Consider the following 27,539-nt stretch of genomic DNA (forward strand, 5'->3'; position numbering starts at 1 on the left):
TGATTGATTTTTTATTAAGATAAGGCTTCTTTTTTTGTGTTTTAGTTCTTTTTTTCCTTGGAATAATTTTGAACAAAGTCAAGTTTAAGTTTAAGTTTATGAAGAAAGAAAATGTCTTAGTCTTTTGTGTATGTTGATTTTCAATTAGTCTCACTGTTAGTGTTTTATGTATGAAGAAAGAAATTGTCTCATTGTTAAGGACATTTCAATTAGTACTCCCTCTTTTGTGTATGTTGATTTTATTTTATTAAGTTCTGGAATTAAGGACATTCTAAGCATTATACTGGATCAATTTTATTCAGATATTATAGAATTTCACTTTCTTAGTATGTAAGTTGTATCTGATAAGAATTTCACTTTCTTAGTCTTATTCAGATACATTCTAAGTTGTATCCGATATGCAGAAAGCTCAAGATATTTGAACCTGAAACTCCTAACAGTGCAGAAAAGGAACTAGCAATCTCTAGTATCATTGTACATGCTTACTAATTCCTTCTCTACTCTTGAATTCAACGGAATGAATGATTGATTGATCAATTTCAGTCCTAACATCAATGTCAATGTTCCTTATCCAACATAAATTGTCAATAAAGTTGATATTCACAAGATACCCTACACCATCCACAATCTAAATCATTAAACACATAATTGTAATGGTCATTTACCTTTCCTTCATAAACAAGTATCTACACATAATCGTTTGATGAATAATGTATGTACTAGTAAATGGATTCAAGGTTCTATAGCAGTAAGAACGATTGAACAGCCAAATAATGTTAATAATCTCATCAATACCAGTACAAAATCAGTTCAACATGAAAAGATGAATCAAAGGAAGTACAAACTTTAACCTCATGTAAAATATTTTAAAGGCAGATAACCAGAAATTTAATCCAGTGAACAACAGATTAGAATAGAAAAATACTTACCAAAATCTTAATATCAAAGAATTAGTTTTTCGACATTTATTATATATGTCGCTAAATAAATGTCGTTGTAGCTATGATTTCTTGTAGTGTCTATTTGTTATAGACTTATAGGAGTTCCGACCTTAATTCTATTTTCATTCGATTTTCTATAGATGTCAGAAGTTGAAAATAGAGTAAGTGAGGTGGGTTCATCTGAAAGTGAAATGACATCTTCACTTACAAATTCAGTTGAAACTAGTCAAGGTCCAAAAAAAAAAAAAATACATACAATGTAGATAAACTGCTTGGGATCATTTTGAAAAGTTTAAAGATGATAATGGAGGTGATAGAGCAAAGTGTAGACATTGTGGTCGTGATTATAAGGCTGATTCACGATTGAATGGAATAACATCATTGAATACTCATTTAAAAAAGTGTCCAAAAATACTACGGAAAGTTGATAATACTCAAACACAATTGTGTTTACAAAAGGATGGGCAAATTAATGGTGGGGTGCTTTAGAAATTTGAACAAGAACTAGTTAGGAGGGCTTTAGTTGAGATGGTAATTACGGAGGAATTACCTTTTAGCTTTGTTAAAAAGAAAGGCTTTAAGAAGTTTATGAGCATAGCCCAACCTCTATTTAATGTTCCTTCTCGTAGGACAATTACAAGGGATTGTTTTCAAGTTTATAATGAAGAAAGGCTTATACTAATGAAAAATTTCAGAGAAGTAAAACCCCAAAAATTTGCCTTACCACAAACACATGGACTTCGTTACAAAGAATTAACTATATGTGTTTGACGGGTCATTTTATTGATAGAGATTGGGTGTTGCATAAAAGAATACTAAATTTTTGCCCTATTTCTAGTCATAAGAGTGACAAAATGGCAAATGTTATTGGTAATCGTTTGCTTGAATGGAAATTGGATAAGGTATTCACTGTTACTGTTGATAATGCTTCTTTGAATGATGTCATGGTCAAAGAATTGTCTAAACAACTAGATATGTGAAAAACTAATTCGATGAGTGGTAAGCATCTTCATGTGAGATGCATGGCTCACATACTTAATCTAATTGTGCAAGATGGTTTGAAGGAAATTGATCTTTCTGTAAAAGGTGTTAGACAAGCAGTGAGGTATGTGAGATCATCTCCGCAAAGGACCTTAAAGTTTAGGGAATGTTGTGCACATCAAGAGGTAGAATGTAGCAAAACATTGTGTTTGGATGTTCCTACAAGATGGAATTCCACCTACTTGATGTTGGAAACGGTACAAAACTTTGAGAAGGCCTTTGACAAGTTTCATCTTTTTGATGATAGATTTTCTACTCATCTTTTTACACATGTTTGTGAAGATGAAAATGTTGCAGGTCCATTTGTATGTGATGATTGGGTGAATGTGAGAAACGTGATAAAGTTTTTTGAAAGATTTCAGGAGCTCACCAAAAAAGTTTAAAGTTCACATTATATTACTTCTAATTGTCATTTTGAGGATATATATGAGCTTGATAGTCATTTGAAAGTTTGTTTAGCTAGTGATGATACTAATTTGAGTAAGATGACAGGGAAGATGAAAGAAAAGTTTAAAAAATATTTGGATGAACCGGAAAAGATGAATAAAATGATATTCATTGCTTCTGTATTAGATCCTCATAACAAATTAGAGTATGTTGGTTTTGCACTTGAGGAAATGTTCGGGGAAGGACCAGGGAAGAAATTAACTGCCGAAGTGGATGCTTATTTGAATTCTTTGTTTGGGGAGTATCAAAAAATATATTCCAAAGGATGTTATCTTCAACCATATCCGTCTAAATCTACTTCATCTGATGACACATCTGAGCCATATAGTGGGAATGTGAGAACAAAATCTGTGAGAACAAAGCAATTGTTGAAAAGGCAAAAGGAAGACTCCGGAAGTGTAGGTGCTAAATCTGAGTTGGAAAGATATATTGGTGAAGGACAAGAGTCATTGTCTGATGATTCTTATGACTTTAAAATCTTAGATTGGTGAAAAATTAATGTGCCTCGATTTTCTATTCTATCTGAGCTAGCTCGTGATGTATTAGCCATTCCAATTTTAAGTGTTGCATCAGAATGTGCATTTAGCACTGGTGGTTGCATTCTTGATTCATTGAGGAGTTCATTGACTCCTCGGTTGGTGTAAAGTCTTGTTTGTATTCAAGATTGGTTTAGATGTGAGGATACTCCTATTAATGTTGAAGAAGATTTGGAGTTTCTTGAATAAATTGAACTTGGTAATATTTTGCGTTATATGAGTGTTTTAGTGAAAATTAGTTTACTTTGTAAGTTTAAATGACACACTTTATTAAATTATATTTAGATATGGCAATGAGCGGAAGAGAAACTTGCATTGTTGAAAGAGATACTAGCATTATTGATGCATAGTTTGAACAAGTGGTAAGTTTAAAGATTTGCTTGTTTTATGATATTATTTTGTTATTTATAATTAAAAATATTTTATTAACTTGTGATTTTTTTTTTATAGGTTCAACTATGCCTCGTGGTCCTAAAGCTAGATCGCCTATTTGGGAATATCTTAAGCTAGTTAAAGTAAATGAAGAAGCCCGCAAAGCAAAGTGTCTTCATTATGGTCGAGTTTATTATTGTCATCCAAAGTATTATGGCACTTATGGCTTAGTGAAGCATATTAAGAAGTGTCTCATGCCTCATCCAGTGATTCGTATTTAAGACTTTAAGTATCATTTTCTAGACTTACTTTGTGGCTTGTGGCTTGTGACTAGTTTGCCACTGTTTTGTTATTTGATGATGGTATTTCTAGACTTATTTTGGACTTTGATAGCTGCTAGATTTGCCACTGTGTTAAACTATTTTGGACTAGTTTGTCACTGCTGAACTGTGCGGTATTTTGCTACTTAGGTGTTCTGTTTTCACTTAAGGCCTCTCTGTTCTTTGTGTGCTTGTTCTCTATAGTCTATTCTTGGTTTCATTTATAGTGTAGTTTTAAATTAGAGTGTTATGGTCGGCAAAACTTGTGTTAGACTGCCGTCTGCCACTGTCGTTCTCTGTTGCTGGGCTGGACGAACAGCAACTAAATGACAATTTGCTGGGCTGTCTTTCTCAAAAGTCAAAATGACAATTTGCTGGGCTGGACGAACAACAAATAAATTCCAGCCTTGTTTATTGATGTTCCTACAAACCGTAAATACTTGTTGTTCCTACAACCGTTTAAAACCAAAAAAATAAACCGAAAATAACCGAACCGAACTTTGAAAAAACTGCACTGAACCGTAAATACTTTGGTTTGATTTGGTTATTAATATTACAAAACCGAAAACCGATAAACTGAACTGTACGTTCATAATAACTGACCGAACCGACCGACGCCCACCCCTAGTTAAACGTGTGTTAATTGATCCAGGTAGCTCAGCCAATATCATTCGATCAAGGGTGTCGTGGAGCAACTCGGTCTACAAGACCAAATCATGCCTGCAGTTCAAATTCTCAATGGATTCAACATGGCATGTGAGACTATTAAGGGCGAAATAGCGTTACCCATAAACACCGCTGGGACCATCCGTAGACTGACGGAGTCAAAATAGTCTACGGAGAATAGCCGGCTGTGAGGGAAATGTTTGCGGTCGAGGAGGTGATACCGGCATCTACAGTTTCAACATCGAAGGGCCCAAACCAAATGGTAAAAAACGAGGCCAAATAGCAATCATTGATTCAATCTTCGACAGATTCGAACAAACAAAAGGAAGTCGAGGATGATGATTATGGGGTTCCCAGATCTTTTATAACCCCCGGTGATTCCGACGCCACTAAATCGACGATCGAGGAGATGGAACAAGCCATATTGCGAGAAAGCTTGCCTGATCGACTGGTAAACTTGGGCACGGGGCTAAGATCCGAGCTCAAGGAAAAACTCATTCAATTTCTTATAACTAACAAAGATTGTTTCGCTTGGTCTCACCTCGATATGACAGGAATCCCGCCGGAGATAACCACTCACAAGCTAAGCCTGGACCCAAAATTTCACCCGGTTAAACAGAAGAGGAGACCCCATTCCAAGATCAAGCATGCTTTCATCAAGGATGAGGTATCCAAACTTCTTAAAATAGGGTATATTCGGGAGGTTAAATACCCGGATTGGTTAGCAAATGTAGTGGTATTCCCTAAAAAGGGAATAAACTAAGAATATATGTAGACTACAAAGATTTTAATAAGGCATGCCCCAAAAACTCTTTTCCTTTGCCCAACATCGACTGTATGATCGATGCCACGATCGGCCACGAGATCCTCAGTTTTCTGGATGCATATTCCGGGTACAACCAAATACGGATGGACCCGGATGATCAGGAAAAACTTCCTTCATTACTAAATACGGCACATTTTGTTATAACGTAATGTCGTTTGGATTAAAAAATGCCGGTGCTACTTACCAATGCCTAATAAATCGGATGTTAGAGAAACAAAGAGGAAAATAAATGGAAGTTTACATTGACGACACGTTAGTTAAGTCCCTGCGAGCAGAGGACCATTTAAAACATTTGTAGGAAATCTTCAACATACTGAAGCAATACAATATGAAGCCGAACCCAGAAAAATGTGTGTTTGGAGTTGGGTCGTGTAAGTTCCTCGGATTCATGGTATCCAATCGGGGAATCGAGATCAATCTCGATAAAAGCCATCAAATATATCACGGTCGTGAGCAACGTAAAGGTCATGCAAAGGTTAACCGGACGAATAGCTTCCCTGAGGCAATTTATGTCCAGGTTGTCCGACAAGAGCCACATATTCTTCGCACTATTGAAAAAGAAGAAGAACTTCTTGTGGACCTGGAATGCCAACGAGCGTTGGAGGAACTCAAGAGGTATTTATCAAGCCCGTCCTTGTTTCACACACCGAAGACACACGAACAACTACACTTGTACTTGGCGGTCTCAAAGATAGCGATAAGTGGAGTCCTAGTTCGGGAAGGGCAAGGTACGCAATTTCCAATTTACTATGTTATTAGGACCTTAGGTGAGACCGAAACTAGGTACCCTCACCTAGAAAAACTAGCGCTCGCTTTGCTAAGCGCCTCTAGGAAGCTAAAATCGTACTTCCAATGTCACACCATATGTGTCGTAACTACTTACCCTTTGAGGAAAGTTATTCATAAGCACGAACTCTCTGGCTGATTGGCCAAATGGGCTGTAGAAATAAGTGGGTATGATATTGAGTATTAACCTCGGACCACCATTAAGTCTCAAATTTTGACAGACTTTGTGGCCGATTTTACACCGACCCTAATACCCGAGGTCGAAAGAGAGTTATTGGTCAACTCAGGAACTTCCTCGAGAATCTGGACCCTCTTCACGGATGGTGCCTCAAACGCAAAAGGGTCCGGACTTGGCGTCGTACTAAAGCCACCAACAAGTAATATAATTAGACAATCTATTAAGACTGTGAAATTGACTAACAACGAGGCCGATAGGAGGCCATGATTGCAGGCCTTGAACTAGCCAAGATCTTGGGGGCATAGGTAATCGAAGCCAAGTGTGACTCCCTCCTTGTGGTAAACCAAGTCAATGGAACATTCGAGGTTAGAGAGGAATGAATGCAAAGATACTTGGACAAATTACAGCTGACATTACGTCGGTTCAAAGAATGGATTTTGCAACACTTACCTAGGGATCAAAACAGTGAGGCCAATGCCCTCACTAACTTGGGGTCATCGGTCGAAGGCGATGAATTCAACTCGGGATAAGTCGTACAACTTATGAGATCGGTGGTAGAAGAAGGCCACGCCGAGATCAACTCGACGAATATTTCGGTAAACTGCCCTCGGATCCAAAATAGTCGAGGGTCCTACGTACAAAGGAGACCCGATTTAGCCTGTCCGAAGACGGAACCTTGTTCAGAAAAACATTTGATGGCCCACTTGCAATATGTCTAGGGACGGGTGATACTGAGTATGTTTTGAGGGAAATCCACGAAGGTACCTGTGGAAATCATTCGGGTGCTGAATCGCTAGTTCGAAAAATAATCAAAGTCAGTTATTACTGGATCGACATGGAAAAAGATGCAAAGGAGTTCGTTCGAAAATGTGATGAATGCCAAAGACACGCTCCGATGATCCATCGACCTGGGGAGCTGCTGCATTCGGTTTTGTCACCATGGCCGTTCATGAAGTGGGGAATGGACATCGTTGTCCCCTTTCCGTAGGCACTTGGTAAGGCTCAATTTATATTGTTTATGACTGACTATTTTTCTAAGTGGGTGGAAGCCCAGGCATATGAGAAGATAAGGAAAAAGGGGTCATCGATTTCATTTGGGACCAGATCATATGTCGATTTGAAATGTCGGCCAAGATTGTATGCGATAATGGGAAACAGTTCATCGGAAGCAAAGTAACCAAATTCCTTGAAGACCACAAGATCAAAAGGATCTTATCGACACCCTATCACCCTAGTGGGAATGGACAAGCTGAATCTACCAACAAAACCATACTCCAAAAGCTTAAAAACATGTTAATCGATGCCAAAGGAAGATGGAAGGAAATATTACCCGAAGTCCTGTGGGCATACCGTACAATCTCAAAGTCCAGTACCGGGGCTACCCCATTTTCTTTGGTTTATGGTGCCGAAGCATTAATACCGATCAAGGTCGGGGAACCAAGTGTCAGATTCCGATATGCAACAAAGGAATCGAACGACGAAGCTATGCGTACAAACGTGAGATATTAGATGAAAGGCGCGAAGCAGCCCTTGTCAGGTTGGCCGCCTAAAAAAGCGTTCAAAAGATATTATAATCGAAGGGTCAACCTTCGACACTTCAATACCAGGGATTTGGTACTAAGAAAGGTCACGCTAAGCACCCAAAACCCGAATGAAAGAAAATTGGGGTCGAACTGGGAAGGACCGTACCAAATTATTGAGATCACCGAAAAAGGATCCTACAAGCTTAGAATAATGAACGGCGAGCAACTACCGAACAACGGGAATATAACTCACTTAAAGCGATATTACTGCTAAGGTATGACCTCATTCTTTCTTTTATTTACATCTTAAACTAACCCCTGCAGGTAACCAACAAGGGATGGTACAAGGTTTTAGGTCTGAAAGCACGCGTTGCACTATTTTTCCCTTGAGCCGGTTTTGTCCCAAATGGGTTTTCCGGCAAGGTTTTTAACGAGACAACAAGTAAATCATGCTTACTTAGCAATGAGTCAGTGACGATGATCATAACAACGTTCGAGGCCCCTCTTCGGTCAACCCCGGACACTGGGGGCATTACCCTCTGATATCGACTTTAGAATGGAAAAAGACTTTGGGAGTGAAGAGTCTCGATCGATAGGGTTCAATGTAAGGGCCAAATGGTCAAATGAACTGTGCCCACATAGACTGCTCGAACCCTGACACAAAGCATGTACACATACATTACTATTATGCACAAAAATAAAAAGAAGTCTCTTCCTTGCAAACATCTTGTCTTTTAAGATTTTTTCCTTTACATTTATTAAGGAACTCCCTGCTTCTGATCCCCTAAAGGAAACGATCCCAGGGGCCGCCGTAACCTGAGTTCGAATAATCACTCTCTCACTCGGGGACTGCCGTCCAAAAAACAAACCCGGACGGTCCAAGTTATTAGACCTCGAGGGTATAAGACCTATTAGGCAACCCCCGAATTTTATAGTCTAAGGCCACCCCCACTAAGGGAATTCCATCTTAGGCAAACTCGGATAACATGAGACAACACCCGAACTATAAAGGCGAGGTCCACATAAACATGACTCGGAGACGTCTGAAGCCCGTAACAAAATCAACAAGGCTTTGAAATTTCTTAACCTGTTCCAAAGGCTACCCTCGACGGACTATGACTTAAAAACTTTGGGGAAAGAAAACTTTCGGCCACACCGAACCCCCATGATGACTTAAAACGAAATAGTTGAAGGAAAGGTTTCTTCGAGTCTCTAAACAAAAACCAATTGTTTCATGCCAAGGCATTTAGATCTTTGAAAATAAAAATAAACAAAGCAAAGAGAAAATATGAAAGCTGTTGAAGGGAAAAGGCCTTATATTCATAATCAGAAATTTCTTTTAACAAGGGTCGAATGGCCGCGATATAAAATTTTACAATGCCCAAAATGTTTAAAAAGATCATAAGTGGCCTAGTCTTTGTCGGGGGCCGCTTCATCACCTTTGGGATCTCCGCTACCTTCGGGATCATCCGAATCTTCAGATCCCTCGGAATCCTCCTCTTTGGGATAAGCTAGCTTCCTGGCCATGGCTTCGGATACATTGGCATTCTCGATTTCGGCTAACAGGTCAAAACCCTGAGCTCGAACTCCCTCGAGGGCCTCCCTTCGCGATTGCCACTTCATATGCTCCACCAAGTTTCTCACTTGATCCTGAGCCACCTCGGCATCGACCTTATGCTGGGCCACCCTTTCATCAGCCTCGGCCTTAACCACAACAATCTCCGACTTGGCCACCTCAAGTTCCTTGGCTAGATTTTCTTGGCTAGAGATCGCCGAGCTCAGTTGAGACTGGAGCTCCTCGATCTTTTTTGCCTGTACCAAGGTCTTTTCTTTTGCATCCCGAAGCTGGACCTCAGTCGAATCCAGTTGTTCTCGGGAAGTCTCCTTTTTCGAGGCCAGGCGGTTCATGTTTTTCTTCCATTCTTCAGCCTCAGCTTTCACCTTGTCCACCTCCGCCTGGAGCTGCTCGATCTGGTCAAGTTTCTTTTGAACCTGGGGGTTCGGGTCATTAGCCATTGTTCTAAATCATTGACACTAACTTCAAATACTCGTCTTACCTGCTCGACCAGGTTGTCATGCTCTTTCCAAGCCGTTTCTAACTTGGCCTGGAGCTTCTCACTAAGGAGCTTGTAAGCATCCCTCTTCTCAGTAAGCTCTCAGGTCTCGGTCTAGTATTGTTTTAACTCTTCCCGATATCGAAGAAAGGCTTCGTGATGAAGCACTGAGGCCTGCGAACATAAAGAAGAATGTTACGATTGTTTGCAATTTAATCTAAGTACATAATAAAAAGGCATTCGAAGTTACTCGATTCAACGCATGTTGAGATTCGTTGAAAAGGCAAGGGGTCTCCACCTCGTCCATTTTGGCCCAATCCTCTTCGGTTACCGGGTATCGAAGATAACTGGCAACCCCCCACATGGGCAGAGAGAACCCGGGGCATCCTCTGGTATGGATATGATGATTGACCGCTTTCGGTCAGGATCTGCACTCGGGGCTGGGAACCAATCTACTAATCTCGGACTCGAAGAAGATCCGCCGGCTCCCGAAGATAGAATCTTCCTTGGTACCCTTAAGTCACCTAACCCGGTGACATCCTCTGAGGTGGTAGAATCGAAGCCATCGAAGAAGATGTTGAAGGAATCTGTCGCCCCTTGAGGCTCCTCATTTGGGCGTCCTTTCAGCATATGGACCTCATTTATCATGGAGTCAGTGAATGATGGTGACCCGGATAGATATATCACCCCAAGCATATCATTCGGGGCATTTTCTTCAGTCTGAGGAGTACCGGTCGTGGTCTCCTTGTCGATCTCCACAGCTCGGTGTAAAATGGCCTAGTCCTTCCCTAGTTTGAAGGCCTCGGCCACTGCCTCCTCATCGGCTACCCTGGTTTGAGTCAGCTCGTTTTCGCTTCTCACGTGGGTCATCACCTAGGAGGCTTTTTCTTATTCTTTGAACTAGTCCCTCAGTCGACTAAGCGAATCCGATAGCATCTCCTGGGCGTTGGCACTTTCGTTAGATTTGCGCACCAGCCTTCTTTTTGGTTTTTTCTTCTCTGAGTTCGGAGAACTCGGATCCCTTTTTCTCTTCTTCTCTTTATCCTGCCTCTGAACAGATGGTTCGGGGAGGATGTCTTCATCACCTGATGGGGGCCTCATTTTGACATCTTTGGGAAGACCTACAAAGGAAGAAATAGTGAGATGGAATATAGCTAAGAAAACTAAGTGTTAATTCACTCAGTAGAGAAATCTCACCATGAGAACAGGTCTCCCATCGCGTCACGCGCGCTTGGAATAGGCTTTTTGCGACACAATGCCCTAGACCCACTCCTTGAGTCGAGGAACTGCTTCCGGCATCCGAGAAACAACTGCATCACAAAGAATTGATAAGAAGAAGGGCAAAAGAAAAATGATAAACAAAATCTTAAAGGCAAGGTTATACTTACGCTTCATGTTCCATTTCTCAGGAAATGACATGTCCTCGGTCGGGATAAGTCTGAGGTCTTCACTCGAACGAATTGTCCCAACCAACCTTGGTCCTGATCCTCGTCGATGCTCGAGAATAAGGCCTTACTAGCCCGACGGGCAAGTTTTATTAGCTCCCCTCGATAGAGTCGGTGACTGTACAGACGAATGAGGTGATCGATGGTGAAGGGACACCCCTCGATCTTGTTTACAAAGAAGCGGAGGAGAATGACTATCCTCCAGAAGGAGGGATGAATTTGGCCCAGGGTCACCTTATACCTCTTACAAAACGCGATAATGACCGGGTCCAATGGGCCCAACGTGAAGGGATAAGTGTAAACACTCAGAAAACCCTCCATGTGGGTAGTGATCGCCTCCTCAGGCATAGGCACCACTACATGCTTACCAACCCAGTTGCAATCCTCTTTAACCCAGGACCAATGAAGTTTTCTCTACCTTAAAATCAACACTGGTCGAGCACCCCGTAGGAACGAACATCTTCAAGGGGGGCTCTGGTGTCGTTTCCTCGGTAGCAGCAGAAACATTTTCCTCTTCAGCCAGTCTCGAGGTAGAGGAAGTTACTTTTAGGGGAACAGACTTAGGAGTCTTTGCCATTTTTTTTATAAAGATGAAGAAGAATGAGTTAAAGGGGTACGCTTGAATAGTTCAGACAAAGGAGAAACCCTTACAAATCTCTCAAGAAATTGGGGAAAACACTAGAAAATGCAAAGGCTCTTTAAGAACAAGAGTAGGAAATGATTGGATGTAAAGTTTGAATGAATGAAGGAGGAAGTATATATAGTTTACAAACGACGGTTCAAAACCTGTAGTGGCCGACCATCAACTGACGAACATTTAATGCTATTTAGATATGACTAACGAGACGTTTCGCTCATTTTGTCATTTCTGGCGCAAAGTATCGAGACAAGGATCGAGGGCTCATATCGTTTCTCGTCGTTTACTCTCCGAAAAATGAGGGGACTATCTGTATACGGTAGAAACCGAGCTCATCTATTGCATGATAGATCGGGGATGAAACATAATAGATTGAAGATTGACCATGGGTTCCATCGAACCTAGGCACGAGGTTACAACATGCGTCTTCAAGATTATCGAGTCTGTAACCCTGGAACTGACCATGACTCCGAATGAGCTCGAGAAAACATTATCGAACCAAAATAATGGAAGTCTGAAATATTTGTAAATAGTCAGATATCACGGCGGGAATCTCGGCACGCATCAATGAAACCAATTAATTAGCAAATCATGAGATGTTTTACCTTATATAGAATTGTACCTAATGTAGGACTCCTCTACTATATAAATGGGATTTGATTATTTGTAAAGTACATTATAACACGTACCCCAAAATAATAAACTGTTATTTCTAGTCATTATTATCTCATCACTCTGTTCTGGCACTGATTGCAACATCTTTGACTCGAGGGTGACCAACCTTCAAGGCCAAGATTGTTCAACCTGTGTGGTTTGTATTTACTTTTTTATCATTAATTTCAATTTGAATCTGATTTTTTATTTTGTATTAAGTTAGATCATGTATCCTTAAAACGGTGTATAAATTCAATTATTATCCGATTTTGAGGGTAAATAGTTGTAATGTTCATCTTTAAAGAAAGACCACACAGTTGTTGAATGTTTTGAGTCACTAATCTCAACCATACATATTCTCGACTAGTTTTATAAATAACTATTATCTCTGCATGATTGGAAGATATAGCAGCTAAATTTTATTTTATTGAACGTCGTGAAATAATTGTACCTCCACAAGTAAATAGATAGCATGTTTGACATTGGGCTTTAAGTGGATCAGAAAAATAACCTGCATTGCAAAAGCTATATCTGGTCGAGTATTATTTGCAAGATACGTTAGTACCCCAATTGCACTTAGATATGGAGTTCATCTCCAAAAAGCTCTTCATCTTTTTTATAGGCCAGAATGGACCTTTATTTTTATCAAGTGATCTCACAACCATCGGGGTACTCAATGGATGTGCTTTATCCATATAAAAACGCATTAAGATCTTTTCGGTGTATGTTGATTGATGGACGAAAATTCCATCTTTTATATGCTCAATTTATAGACTAAGACAAAATTTTGTCTTTATAAGATATTTCATTTCAAACTCTTCAAACAGTCTACTACTTTTGGAAGCTCCACAGGAGCTCCATTGATATGTAGATTATCAACATACACAACAATTATAACAAATTCAGATTCATGCCTTTTTTCCCTTATAAAGACACAAGGACAAATTGGATCATTCTTACACTCTTCTTTCAGCAAGTACTCACTCAAGCGATTATATCATATTCACCTTGATTGTTTCAATCTGTATAAAGATTTTTGAAACTTTATTGAACAAGTTTCCCGAAAATTTTTATAAGCTCAGGCACTTTTAACCCTTCAGGGATTTTCATACAAATTCCGTTGTCAGGCTGGGACAACATCCACCAGATGCGTATCAAGTTTTTCATGAACTATCAAATTTATAAGATACCTGAAGGTGATTGCATCCATCACATGAGAATATATCTTCATATAATCAACGCCAGGCCTTTGCAAAAATCCTTGTGCCACAAGTTGTGCTTTATATCTTACTACTTTATTTTTATCATTTTGTTTTGGCACAAAAACCATTTGTATCCCACTAGCTTTATTCCTTCAGGTGATCGGACTATGCATCCGAATACTTCATGTCACGACCCTATTTCACATATAGGTCGTGATGGCGCCCAACACTATAGCTAGGCAAGCCAACTGATAAATTAAACGTATATTGATTAAACTTTTAATCCAAGAAAATAATAAAATACCAAATTCTACCAATGTGTGTGCCAAGACCTGGTGTCACAAGTGTATGAGCATCTAGTAGATTATACAAAACCTCAAATACTGTCTGAAATAAAAATAGACAGAATGAAAAAAAAATATAAGGAGAGACACTGGTAGCTACAGAACGGCTCAGAAAGGTAGCTCACCACTATGCCCCTGGATAACGTGGGTGTAAGACGGTAGGTCCCTCACTAGTACTTGCCTCAGGTCCTGCACAAAAAGTGCAGCAAGTATAGTATGAGTACGTAAACAGCGTTACCCAGTAAGTATCAAGCCTAATCTCGAAGTGGTAGAGACGAGATGGCCGACTTTGACACTCACTACGGGTCAATAATAATAATTAAAATAAAACTAGAATATATAATTCAGCATGATTCACAGAATATAACAATAATTTATTTAACCAGCAGAAATAATTAAATTCCTTCAAATGCAATAATTTTCAGTATATTAATTAAATTCCTTCAATTCCAATAAATTTTCAATTTATCAATTAATCTCATTTATAGGAATAACAATAATTCCTTAGCTAACAGGGATAATAATCCTTAAATTCCAAAGATTTCCAAATTTATCAATTAGTTTCACAAGCTACAATAAACTATCAAAGTATCGTGTAATTATTATTATTAAGAACGATTTCTGCCGAGGTCGTTCGGCCCGATCCAGAATATTGTGTACACTGCCGAGGAACGTGCGACACGATCCATAGATTTATCTATCCTACCGAGGCGTTCGGCCCGATCCACAAGAAAGGAGGACATTTTCTTATGTACCTCCAGAATAAGAGTATTTATTGTAAAATTTATTCGAGAGGATAACAATTTATTCAACAATTAATTAATCTAAACAAAAATTAAGCATATGAAAATTTCATATTTTTCTACCTTTCATAACAATTCACAATATATACATCAAATATTTTAATTAATAAAGAATACAATTTATACAAGTAATTCATGCTTTGAGTCCTAAACTACCCGGACTTTAGCATTAATAGTAGCTACGTACGAACTCTCATCACCTCGTGCGTACGTAGCCCCTGCAATTAGCAACAATTATTTAATTTAATTACCTATAGGGTAAATTTTCCCCTCACAAGATTAGACAAGAGACTTTCCTCAATTTGCTCCAATTTAATCCACTAGAAGGCCCTTTCCTCGATTATCCAACTTTGATTGACCCGAATCTAACCATAAATAATTCGATACAATCACTAAAATTTATAGGAACCAATTCTATAAGAAATACTTCATTTTCAAAAAAAATTTCGAAATTAATTAAAAATTTATCCGTGGGGCCCACATCTTGGAATCTGACAAAAGTTATGAAATCCGATAACCCATTCAATTACGAGTCCAACCATACCATTTTCACTCAAATCCGACTCCGAATCGATACCGAAATCTCAAAAATTTATTTCTATGAGATTTCTAAATTTTTTCAAATTTCAATCTCAAAACACTAATTAAATGGTGAAAACAATGATATATTTGTGTATATAGACCAAATTCGAGTTGGAATCACTTACCCCAAATGTCTTTCCTTGAAAATCTGTCAAAAGTCACCTCTGCTCAAGCTCAAGTTTGTCAAAAATGGCAAATGGGTTGAATGCCTCTATTTTTATAACTTGCAGATCTGTCCAGTCCGATCAGGGAGTCCGATCAGGGAGCTCGATCAGGGGAGCCCGATCAGGGAGCTCGATCATGGGAGTTCGATCTTGGGAGCTCAATCACAGCCCAGAATTTCCAGCAGAAGAGAAAAATTGTAGCAGCTGTTTAAGTCCAATTTTTGATCCGTTAACCATCCGAAACTCACCCGCGGCCCTTGGGACCTCAACCAAATATACCAACAAGTCCTAAAACATCATACGAACTTAGTCGAACCTCTAAATCACATCAAACAATGCTAAAACCACGAGTCATACCCCAGTTCAAGCTTAATGAAACTAAGAATTTTCAACTTCTGCATTCGATGCCGGAACCTATCAAATCAAGTCCGATTGACCTCAAATTTTGCACACAAGTCATAAATGACATAACGGATCTGTAAATATTTTCAAAACTAGATTCCGACCCCGATATCAAAAATTCAACTTCCCGGTCAAACTTCCAAACTTTAAATTCTCATTTTAGTCATTTCAAGCCTAATTTCACTACGGACTTCCAAATAAAATTCTGATCACGCTTCTAAGTCCAAAATCATTATACGGAGCTGTTGGAATCATCAAAAGTCTATTTTGGGGTCGTTTGCACATAATTCGACATCCGGTCACTATTTAAACTTAAACTTTTAATTTTTCATCAAAATTCCATATCTCGGGCTAGGGACCTCAGAATTTGATTTCGGACATACGCCCAAGTCCTAAATCACGATACGGACCTACCAAAACTGTCAAAATATTGATCCGAGTCCGTTTGCTCAAAATATTGACCAAAGTCAACTCAGTTAGGTTTTAAAGCTCTAATTCATATTTTAATCCATTTTTCACATAAAAACTTTCCGAAAAATTTTACGGACTGCGCACGCAAGTCGAGAAATGATAAATAGTACTTTTCGAGTCATAGAATATAAAATTAATTATTAAATTTAAAAATAATATTTTGGGTCATCACACTCCACGTTTTTCAAGTGAAGTTAATTCTACCTATATAGCGTCTTTTCATTTTGGCCAATCATTTCTCTATCTACATTCGTCGACAAATCTTGATTCAAGATCCTCATATTGTTGCATTATTTCAACAACAACATTATAAACAAAAGTATTGTCGATAATAATATTATTTCAGTTTCACCGTTTTCCCTTAGAAACATAACTTATTGAGATCTCTCCATTCTTATTATTTTCAGGTACCTGGACCTTCTCTGAGGTCTTATCATTTGTTATGTCACTGACTCTTTGAGCATTGTCTCTGTATTATGATCTCCTAGATCATTTGCTCCTTTTCTCTTTCGAGGATTTTTATCTTTGGAATCAATTGGTCTACCATGTTTTAAGCGTGGCTTAGACTCATTTGTATTTATAAATTGTTCAACCAGGACATCAATTCGAATATGAGCATTAGCAGCGGAATATGTGACTTAGTCACCCTTGGTAGGTCAGTGAATGCATCTGGCAGTTGATTTATAATATTTTGTAAGTAAATTATCTTTTGAACATCATGTTCACACTGATTTGTTCGAGGGTCTAAATGAGATAGTGATAATGCATTCAAATTTATCTCTTTTTCCAACTGCTTATTTTCTCCCCTTAATATTTGGTATATTGATTCATCGAAATGGCAATAAGCAAATCTTGTCATAAATGAATCTCCAGTCATAGGTTCTAAATAGTTTATAATAGAAAGAGATCCATATCCAACATATATCCCTAACCTTCTTTAGGGACCCATCTTTGAGCGTTGTGGTGGAGCAATTGGAACATATACCATACATCCAAATATTCTAATATGGAAAATATTTAGCCCGTGCCCAAAAGTCAATTGTAATGGGGAGACTTTATGATAACTTGTGGTTCTGATCCGCACAAGAGCTGTTGCATGTAAAATAGCATGACCCCATGCCGATATGAAAAGTTTTGTTCTCATAAGCATTGGTCTAGCAATTAATTGGAGCAATCTGATTAATGATTTCGCTAGACCATTTTACTATGAACATGAGAAACCAAATGATCAATTGTTATTTCAGTTGATATACAACAGTCATTAAAGGCCTAAGACGTAAATTCACCAGTATTATCAAGACGGAGTATCTTAATTACATAATCTAGAGACTGTGCTAATGGTCCACGTGGAGGGTGTATGGGCCCACATATATAACCCTATATATGTTCCAAAAATGCAGAGGATTCAGCCCAACTTTAATTGTTGATGGTCTAATAATCAGTTTGCCTTGAAAACATGCACCACAAGAGAATTCTTTAGTTTGAAGAATCTTTTGGTTCTTCAATGAATGATCATGTGAATTTTCAATTATTTTGCGCATCATACTATAAATGAGATAGCCCAATCTGTCATGCCAAATAATAAAATTATTAGTAAATTCCTTGTTTACTATGACATGTGATTCGACTAGTGTAGTATAACATGGAGAAAAATGCGAAAAGCTTTTCAAGGACACTTCTTTTCTGCTTTTATTATAGTAATTATATATAGGTATTCAACCTTTTCTTCATTGGTGGTCTCAATATGATAGCCATTTTGGAGAATATCTTTGAAATTCAACAAGTCTCTTTGAGACCTAGTACAATATAATGCATCATTAATAGACAATATTGTTCCTCTGGGTAGTAATACAGGTGCTCTTCCAAAGCCCTCAATTAATTTAATACTACCAGATATTGTTATGATATTGGCTTCTTTCATAATTAAACAAAAAAAATATCTCTTATCTTTTAATATAGTGTGCGTCGTAGCACTATCCAAAAGACATATTTCTTCTTTATTATTAATACACCCTACTGAAGATTGGAAAGTTTTCATATTCTTCATAAAGGAAAAAAAATACTTCATAAGTAATATTGAAAAATTTAAGACAAAAAGAAACTATACTTAGGAAAGTAAATACTAACAACAAAAAAAGTGTTATTTAAAATATGAACTTCATAAAATAAAAAGAACAACGATTCTTATAATTCTTTTCTTTAGTAATAAGTCTTTAGTTATGATGCTCAAAGAAGTCTCTAGCTTCTAAATGGGTAATATCTTCAAGACCTTCAAAAATATCATCTTTATAGGCAATGTTTGCTTCAACTTTATCATGATTATTCATACGGCCCACCTCAACGTCATTTTTAAAGGTCAAGTGAGTCTCAACTTTATTTTGTTTCCCTTTTTATAGAGGCATGATAAAGTTTGACAAAATATTCAGGCATACGACAAATTTGTGCCCAATAATTTTTCATACCACATTAGTGGCAAATATTACTTTTGCCTTTTGAAGGATTACTCTGAGAACTCTTATTGTTTTCTTGTTTATAATGGCCACAACCATGGCGATTAATATTCGTCCCTTGCCACGTCCATGTATATTTATACGTCACGATAATTATTTTATCTTCTTTCAGACTTTTGATCTATCGCTATCCTATCTGGTTCCGGGAATGGAGCTGATTCAGTGGGGCACATTTCATGATTTTTCATTAAAAGAGCATTACGTTGTTCAGCCACCAAAAGACATGAAATTAACTGAGAATATTTCTTGAATCCCTTTTCACGGTATTGCTGCACTAATACCATATTTGAGGCATAAAAAGTGAAAAGAATCTTTTCCAATATGTCTTCATCATTCATTGGTTTTCCACATAATTTTAGTCGGGAAGTTATTCTATACAACAAAATTATATTCACTTACGGTTTATAATCTTTTAGCCATAAGTGTATCCACTCACGCCGAGCTCTTGGCAATATTGTGGCCTTTTGATGATGATATCGTTCCTTCAAACTAGTCCATAATTGAAATGGATCTTTCAAGGTTAAATATTCACTTTAACCCTTCATCGAGATGATGGCGAAAGAAAATCATGCATTTCACCTTATCTTGACTTGATGCTTCATTTCCTTCTTTAATAGTGTCCTCAAGACCCTTAGAGTCAAGGTGGATTTTAGTATCAAGTACCCATGGTAAATAGTTATTCCCAGAGATGTCAAGTTCCACAAATTCAAGCTTTGATAAATTCGATATAGTAAAAACTATCACAAAAATAATTGAATTAATAAAAATACGGAGAACGGACAAAAATACCCCTAAGGTATGAGAAATAGCTTAAAATACCCTCCTTCCACCTTTTGGTCTAAAAATACCCTCAACCTTTATTTTTTGCTCATGTATACCCCTCAAACTAACGGCCTAAATCTTGGTCAAATTTAGCTCTTTAAAATAGCCATGTGGCCTATTATGATTTACCGCATTTTTTATTTTAGAATTAAAATAAAAAACCCACCAATTTTCTAAACCTACCCCCCGCCTGACCCGTTTTTAAACCCTTGAACCCCCGATCCTCCCTACACCAGATAGTCATAATAGCTATAAAAACTGTGATGCTTCAGTAGGTTCTCTTTCTCACGCTGCTAATATTGTTGAGGAAAGCTTGTCATCTGGGTGTCTATTATTCCTCCAAAATCGAAAAGGCGCCTCGATTGGGTCATTGATAATACAAAACCATGCATGCAAAACTCGCAGACCAATAGACGATTCAAATTTATCCTGCAAATGCAGCATTGATATCTTTCTGCGGTATTAATGATTATATATCAGTATGGCTTTTAGACACTGGACGAAATCGACTATTTATGTCGCTTAGGGAGTTATGAGAAAGCCTTTTGTCTACACATGCCTTACTGGAAATGATGACATTACCGGTATTGGCACAAAAAATAGTCCTAGCGACTTAGGAGATACACATTTCGTTGATCTTTGTGAAAAAGCATTTTGTTCCATAAAATCAAGACAAAAATTCTGTCGTTGTTCCTATTGGGAATTTGCAATTTAGTGTATGTAGGCATAGGGCCTTGCTTATGAAATCAAATATCAAAACCATTTACAGGCACTTATTCGATCACAACAAGACAATTAATAATGACCACTCACTTTTACTCTAATCTGGTGCTGGAAGGATCGGGGGTTCAAGGGTTAGAAATGGGCCAAGAGCGGACACTACTAAAGAAACAATAAATTTGCGACCGTCAAATCAATCGAAAATCGTGTTTTCCCGACGGATTTCTGACTGAAAAGTGTCAGTCGGAAACATGTGATTGCAATATATTTACGACAGAATCAGTCAAAAAATTACGAGGGATTCAGTCGCAAACTGAAAAATACGGGGACATTTGAAATTAAGCCATTTGCGACCGAATCAATCGCAAATTTAGCGATTGATTCAGTCGCTGACCAGAGTTAAATAAATAAATAAATATAAATTAAAAGTTTCGAGTGATTCCGTCGGAAAATTTAAAAATAAAATTAATTTTTAATTAATTATTCTCACTGAAACAATTGTAAATATTGATTATTAATTAATTAAAAATATCGAAAATTCTCCATTTGCGACTGATTCAATCGCAAATATTAATTAAATTTTGTTAGAAATTTTCAATTTGCGACAGATTCAATCACAAATCTGGGAATTTTTAAGCAGAATCCTTTTGTATTTCTAATTACACCACCTGCCAAATAAAACAGTCAACCAAACGCCTAACAATTAACCAAAAACATAATATAACAATCCAAAAACCTAATATAACAATCCAAAATCCAATATTTACTACAAAACGAACAGTAATATTTATAACAATTTAACCAACTAATCAAACAACCAGCTATCAAACAACATAAAATAAACATGTCTCTAACTTCAACTCTAAAATATTCAAATAGCCTATTCAGAATCAGTCTCTTCCTCAGACTCAGACTCCATTGCAGCTCCTTTCTTGCCTTTTTAAAATAATTTTTGGATCAAATCTTGAGTTGCTTGAAATTCTTGCGACATTTGATCCACTTTTTGACACATAGCTTCCATGTCTTCTTGGAAAACTGATGCCCTAGTGAATAATGTTGTTGGTGGACGACTGGAGGATGGTTGTACTCCAATCTCGTAGACTCGACTTTTATTTATTATTTTCACTAGAAATAAATAAAAGAAAGTAAAAGAAGTAAGAAAACAAACAAGCAACTTTCAAATTAATACCAAAATAGATAATTACATAATATTTATACCTTTATTTATGTCACCAACCGCTTGTGTCCAAATTGCAGTCATATCCTCCGGGGTCGGTTGAGATCCTTCAGGCTGAGTTTGTCGCCATGTACCAAGATCAATATGATACTTGTCCTGAAATAAAAATAATACACGTTATATAAATAAAATAAATCAAGAAGGAAAAATAATATAGTGTTGGTGTTGGGATCATACAAATGTCTCTGAAGCAAGCGATTCGATCCATCCTTCTCTTGTGTCGTCCTTCTTCTTCTTCTTCTTCTTCTTCTTCTTCTTCTTCTTTTTTTTCTTCTTCTTCTTGTGGGTCTCCGCAAAGACATCAGCATAAGTCACATCTCCCCCACGTTCCTTTTTCTGAAATTAAGAGGTATATATATATATATATATATATATATATATATATATATATATATATATATATATGTGTGTGTGTATGTGTGTGTGTGTGTGTGTGTTCAATTTGCATACTTGTAAAACTAAGAATATTTTATAATGAAATTACCATTCTCAAACCATCGGCTAGAAAACTAATAGAACCTCTAGTATGTAATGCTCCACCCTTAGTAAAACTCTGTTTAACTTTGTCTGTTCACTCTTCTTCTTCCACTTAGGGGTGTTCCACTTCGCCAAGAGCTGATTCCAGACATCTTCACGTATCCAATCAGGCATGTTGCCACCTTTCCTAGCAACATGATATGAATCTGTTATCCGTTTCTGTGCTTTCTTCTCGAAGTTCTCATTCACCAGATTTTTAAGTGTTGGCTTCCATACGCACCTAACCTGCAAAATTGAATAAATAATATTAGACGAATGAGGATAAGTATTAATAAAAATTAATTTATTCTTACCTTAAATCGTTGCCACATATTCATTCTGATATGGTACGGTATCTGTCTCCAGGAATTCCACGGCTCGTGAAAATATTGCTTCATAGATTTCATCGCCATATGCGCGGCCTGAAAGGATGGCAAAAATCTGGATTTAATTTAACATGTAAAATGTCATTAAATTCATTATATTCAAAATTTTATTGAAAGTTTTTAAAAGGAAATTGAAGGAAAACTCACCCGTCGCCATGGGGAACGATAATCAGCCGATGAAGATGATCGTACTGTACAGTCCCTCCAGTACATTGTCTCACGGTACCGGCAACTGCAGAAGTATTGGTAGATGGGGATGCAGTTCCGTGAGAGCCTCCAATATCCAAGTTACATACACTTGGAGTGGATGATGATGGAGATGATAATTGAGTGGGCGATATATGAGGCAGAAAAGATGAACCACCATACTGGCTACTATGATGGCTTGGGGATGCAATCGGTGGTGAGCCACCGAACTGACTAGCAGGATCACGAAGGGAAGAAGCTGGAAAATGAGGCGTGGCTATAAAATTAATAGTGGTCGAAGTTGAGCCACCATGAGAAGGCATGGAGTAATACTGAAGCGAGCTAGATAGGGGAGGGACTTTGAAAAAGTTATATGACTGTAAAGCTGGCATGGAAGGACGAGGAGGCATAGAAGGAGGGCTCATATTTGTTGTAGGTGGAGGAAGCTCACTTGATCTAGGTAAAGTATATTTTTTCTTCTTAGATTTTTTTATTTATTTCTTGCGAGAATCCATCTATGTAATGAATGTAAAATATTTACATGTAAAAAAATTTAACATAAAAAATATAAACATAAAGTATACATAATAAATATAATAATATAAACATAAAAAATAAAGATGCCATTAATAATATAAAGTAATTTTATTACATATTGTAATGAAGCACATCATAACATATAAATACTGAACAAGTCATAAAACATAAATAGCTTAATCTTCATCACTTGTTTCATTTTTATTTTCTTCATCATATGATTCTTCATCGCTTGTTTCATCTTCATCATATAATTCTTCATCTTCGCTTGCTTCATGTTCATCAATAGAATCTTCGTCCTCATTTTCCGTTGATGTTCCCTCACCATGCTCAGCTAAAATTGATCTTAAGGCCGAAGGATCCAATTCTTCGTATAGGTCGTTGCTATCCTGCAATTAATCTGCTAATTCATCATCCACTGCTATTTTAACACTTGAAATATCATTTTGATATACTACATCTAATGCATCCTTGACTTCAACTCTACCCATTGGCTTAGATTTTATCACTACCCGCCATGCGGACTTATTCTTGCATAAAGGACAAGGTACATAATACACATGTTTCACATTTTGTGCAATAATAAATGGGTGATAAAGACTATACCTCCCCGTGTGCTTTATTTCAACAATTTTGTGTTGTGGATGCACTTCCGTACCTCTATTTGGTGTTGGATCATATCACTTACACCGAAAGAGTACCAATTTTTTCTTCGGCCAACCCATTTTATACTCAAGTTCTATGATCTCTTGAAGCATACATGTCACGACCCAAAATTCAACTAGTCGTGATGGCACCTAACCCAACCTGCTAGGTAACCCAATTAACAACTATCCAATTCCAATGATATTTAATAAGACAGTTAAGTGAAGAAATTATTTGAATCTTATACATTTCTCAAGGACTGGTAGTACAAATCATGAGCTTCTAAGAATAGAGTTTACCAAGCTGAAATAAGATAAATACATCATCGATTTGAAAAATACATTAACAGAGTTTTATAGATCTAAGGCTACTATGAACAAGAGGCAGCTACAATCGGGATGCAGGTACATCTTCAAATCCAGCTCCCATCGAACACAGCAGCATCAACAACCAACATCTGCACGCAAGGTGCAGAAGTGTAGTATGAGTACAACCGACCACATGTACTCAATAAGTAACAAACCTAACCTTAAGCTGAAAGTAGTGACGAGCTAACACAAAGGTCAAGTCCGACACCAATATTCCACAACAGTTCATAACTACATAGTACAAGTAACAAAAGAGGTATCTCAGAAATAAAATGCTCAGTTCGTTCACAGTTCCAGAAAAATAGGCATTTCTTTTCAAGTATCTCAGTGAAAATCCAAATCTTTTACCGAAATTGCCAAAAATATGAGTAAGTTTAAAAACGGTGATTTTTCCCAAAAATTCTTTCAACAATAAATGAGATGTTTCATTTTCCTTTCAGATAGCAAGTGTAAGATGTCTCCCTATACCCATATGTCAAAATGTATGAGAAGTCATAAAAGATGTGATACTATACAGCATGAGAAAAAATACATCTTTATGCCTGTATGTCAAGTGTGCATGATAATTGCGATGCAAATCAGTGATAAAGACCATATACATACTCTCAGAGTATCAATTCACTCAGTCCTCTCAGACACTCAGTCCTCCCAGTCACTCAGTTCTGCCAGTCACTTAGTTCTGCCAATCACTCAGTCCTCATAGTCACATAGTCCTCACAGTCACTCGGCACTCGCACTAAGTAGGTACCTGCGCTCACTGGGGTTGTGTACAGACTCTGGAGGGGCTCCTTCAGCCCAAGCGCTATATCAAGCCAATCATGGCATAAAATCAATGAAACATGCTGCGGCGTGCAACCCGATCCCATAAATAACCTCACAATCAGGCCCTCGGCCTCACTCAGTCATCAACCTCTCCAGTCTCTCAGGCTCTCAATGTCATGAAATATCATCCCAAAATAATGATGTGATGTATCAATATGTAGCAACAGAGACTGAGGTATGATATGAAATGAATGAACATGACTGAGTATGAAATTGCAATCTAAGAAAATAACTCAACAACAGTAATGACCTCAATGGGTCCCAACAGAATAAGCATGTAGCCTAGACATGGTTTCAAACATCAATCACAGCTCAATAGCTCTAGTACGTAGATTTCATGGTTACAGATATGATCAGGTAGCTATATAGTACCACAAAAATAATGGAATTATAACTTACACGGTGCACGCCCACACGTCTGTCACCTAGTATGTGTGCCACCTCAACACCAATCATATAGCACGTAATTCGAGGTTTCATACCCTCAGCACCAAGTTTAGAAGTGTTACTTACCTCGAAAAAGTCAATACCAATGCCGAGCAAGCCAAGCGATGCTCCAAAGATGCCATCCAGCGCATTTCGACCTCTGAATGGCTTGAAACTAACCAAAAACAACTCAAGTACATCAAACAATGCTAAAGGAACCAATCTCGATCGAAAAAGATCAAATCTTAAATCTAAAGCCCAAAATCGGCCAAAAGCCCAACTCGGGCCCGCACCTCAGAACCCGAAAAAATTTACAAAATCCAATAGCTCATTCAATTACGAGTTCAACCATACTAGTTTCACTCAAATCCGACTCCAATTCAACATTCAAAACTCAAAAATTCGTATTATGAAACTTTAGGGCAAAACCCCAAATTCCCTCTTTAAAATTAACAATCCAATTACCAAAAACGAAGGTAGATTCATGAAATATAACCAAAACCGAGTAGAGAACACTTACCCCAATCCTTGTGATTAAAATTGATCCAAAAATCCGAGTCACACATCTCCAAATATGAAGAAAGAACCAAAACCTCGATTTTTATGGTTTCTGCCCAGCATTTTCGCACCTGCGGCACATTAGCCGCTTCTGCTGCCATCGCACCTGCGCAAAACCAGACGCAGGTGTGATCATACCAGAACTAGCAGCCTTCAGCAATGCACTATGCAACGAAAGTGATCTGAACCTCGTCTGAAATGCATCCGAGCCACTCGGGACCCCGTCCGAACATACCAACAAGTCCAATAACATAACACGGACATACTCGAGGCATCAAATCACGCATAACAACATCGAAACGACGAATCAAACCTCAAATCGAAACCTATGAACTTTAAACTTTCAAATTCAATAACTCATGCCGAAATATAGAAAATCAATCCGGCATGACTTCAAATTTTGCACACAAATCATAAATAACATAACTAAGCTATTTCAATTTTCAGAATCAAATTCTGACCCCGATATCAAAAAGTCAACCCCCCGGTCAAACTTTCCAAAACATTAACGTTTTCCATTTCAAGCCAAATTCAACTACAGACCTCCGAATCACAATTCGGACGCGCTCCTAAGTCCAAAATCGCCCAACAGACCTACCGGAACCATCAAAACTCCGTTTCGGGTCCAAATTCACAAAAGGTCAAATTTGGTCAACTCTCCAAATTTAAAGCTTCAACATTGAAATTCATTCTTCCAATTCGATTCCGAATAACCTGAAAACCAAAACCGACGATTCACATAAGTCATAATACATCATACGAAGCTACTCATGCCAGTAAATTTTCGAGCGAAGTGCAAATGCTCAAAACAACCGATTGGGTCGTTACATTCTCCCCCACTTAAACATACGTTCGTCCTCGAACGTGCCAAGAGTTGTTCCAAAAACCAATAAATCACCGTATAACCTTACCATGCACATACCCAAGGGTGATCCCACGTCACCCTATCCCATATAGGTCTGATAACACAACATAACTGAATTTTCTCAATTTAACCTAGTCCACAAGCCTTAGAATCCAATTTTCAACATCCAGAATTTCTTATAAGATCTGAATCTCGCAACCTACACACTGTATAAGTCTGAAGAAGTTGTACCAAGCCGCAACCATAACCCAAGATCCAATCCCATGATATATCACATAACACAGATACTCGTAGCAATGATTCCTAATCACAGCAGCTGCTCAAAACAACCCAATATCGGTAATAACCTCATATCAAACAAGACTCCATTCTAAACCTTCGTACACTTCCGATGATGAAAGAAACATGCAGAAACTCATAACCATTCATCAGATCCGCCAGTCATGGAGCTCCCTCTCCTTTGACAAGAACTATAACAAATTTCAAAGTCGATCAGCAGCAATAACCTTCCAAATATACCACAATCAAATCTGATAGCATCCATCCT

At 37.8% G+C, this 27,539-nt stretch overlaps 3 protein-coding genes across 3 annotated transcripts; 1 reads left to right on the forward strand and 2 right to left on the reverse strand.

Moving 5' to 3' along the window:
- Positions 1–1,963: 1,963 nt before the first annotated feature.
- LOC117278445 (zinc finger BED domain-containing protein RICESLEEPER 2-like) lies at positions 1,964–2,920 on the forward strand. Its single transcript, XM_070175678.1, has 2 exons — positions 1,964–2,308; positions 2,402–2,920. Exons 1-2 carry the CDS (start codon positions 1,964–1,966, stop codon positions 2,918–2,920), a joined length of 864 nt encoding a protein of 287 aa, XP_070031779.1.
- A 6,126-nt stretch (positions 2,921–9,046) lies between these two features.
- On the reverse strand, positions 9,047–9,652 carry LOC138891987 (MAR-binding filament-like protein 1-1). The gene has a single exon (XM_070175679.1). The coding sequence runs from the start codon at positions 9,650–9,652 to the stop codon at positions 9,047–9,049; it is 606 nt and encodes a 201-aa protein (XP_070031780.1).
- A 12,532-nt stretch (positions 9,653–22,184) lies between these two features.
- On the reverse strand, positions 22,185–23,196 carry LOC138891988 (uncharacterized). The gene is made up of 3 exons (XM_070175680.1): positions 22,733–23,196; positions 22,514–22,640; positions 22,185–22,445 (listed from the first exon to the last, which is right to left on the reverse strand). Exons 1-3 carry the CDS (start codon positions 23,194–23,196, stop codon positions 22,185–22,187), a joined length of 852 nt encoding a protein of 283 aa, XP_070031781.1.
- Positions 23,197–27,539: the final 4,343 nt, after the last annotated feature.

The sequence above is a fragment of the Nicotiana tomentosiformis genome, chromosome 5 (assembly GCF_000390325.3).
Source record: "Nicotiana tomentosiformis chromosome 5, ASM39032v3, whole genome shotgun sequence".
NCBI lineage: Eukaryota > Viridiplantae > Streptophyta > Magnoliopsida > Solanales > Solanaceae > Nicotiana > Nicotiana tomentosiformis.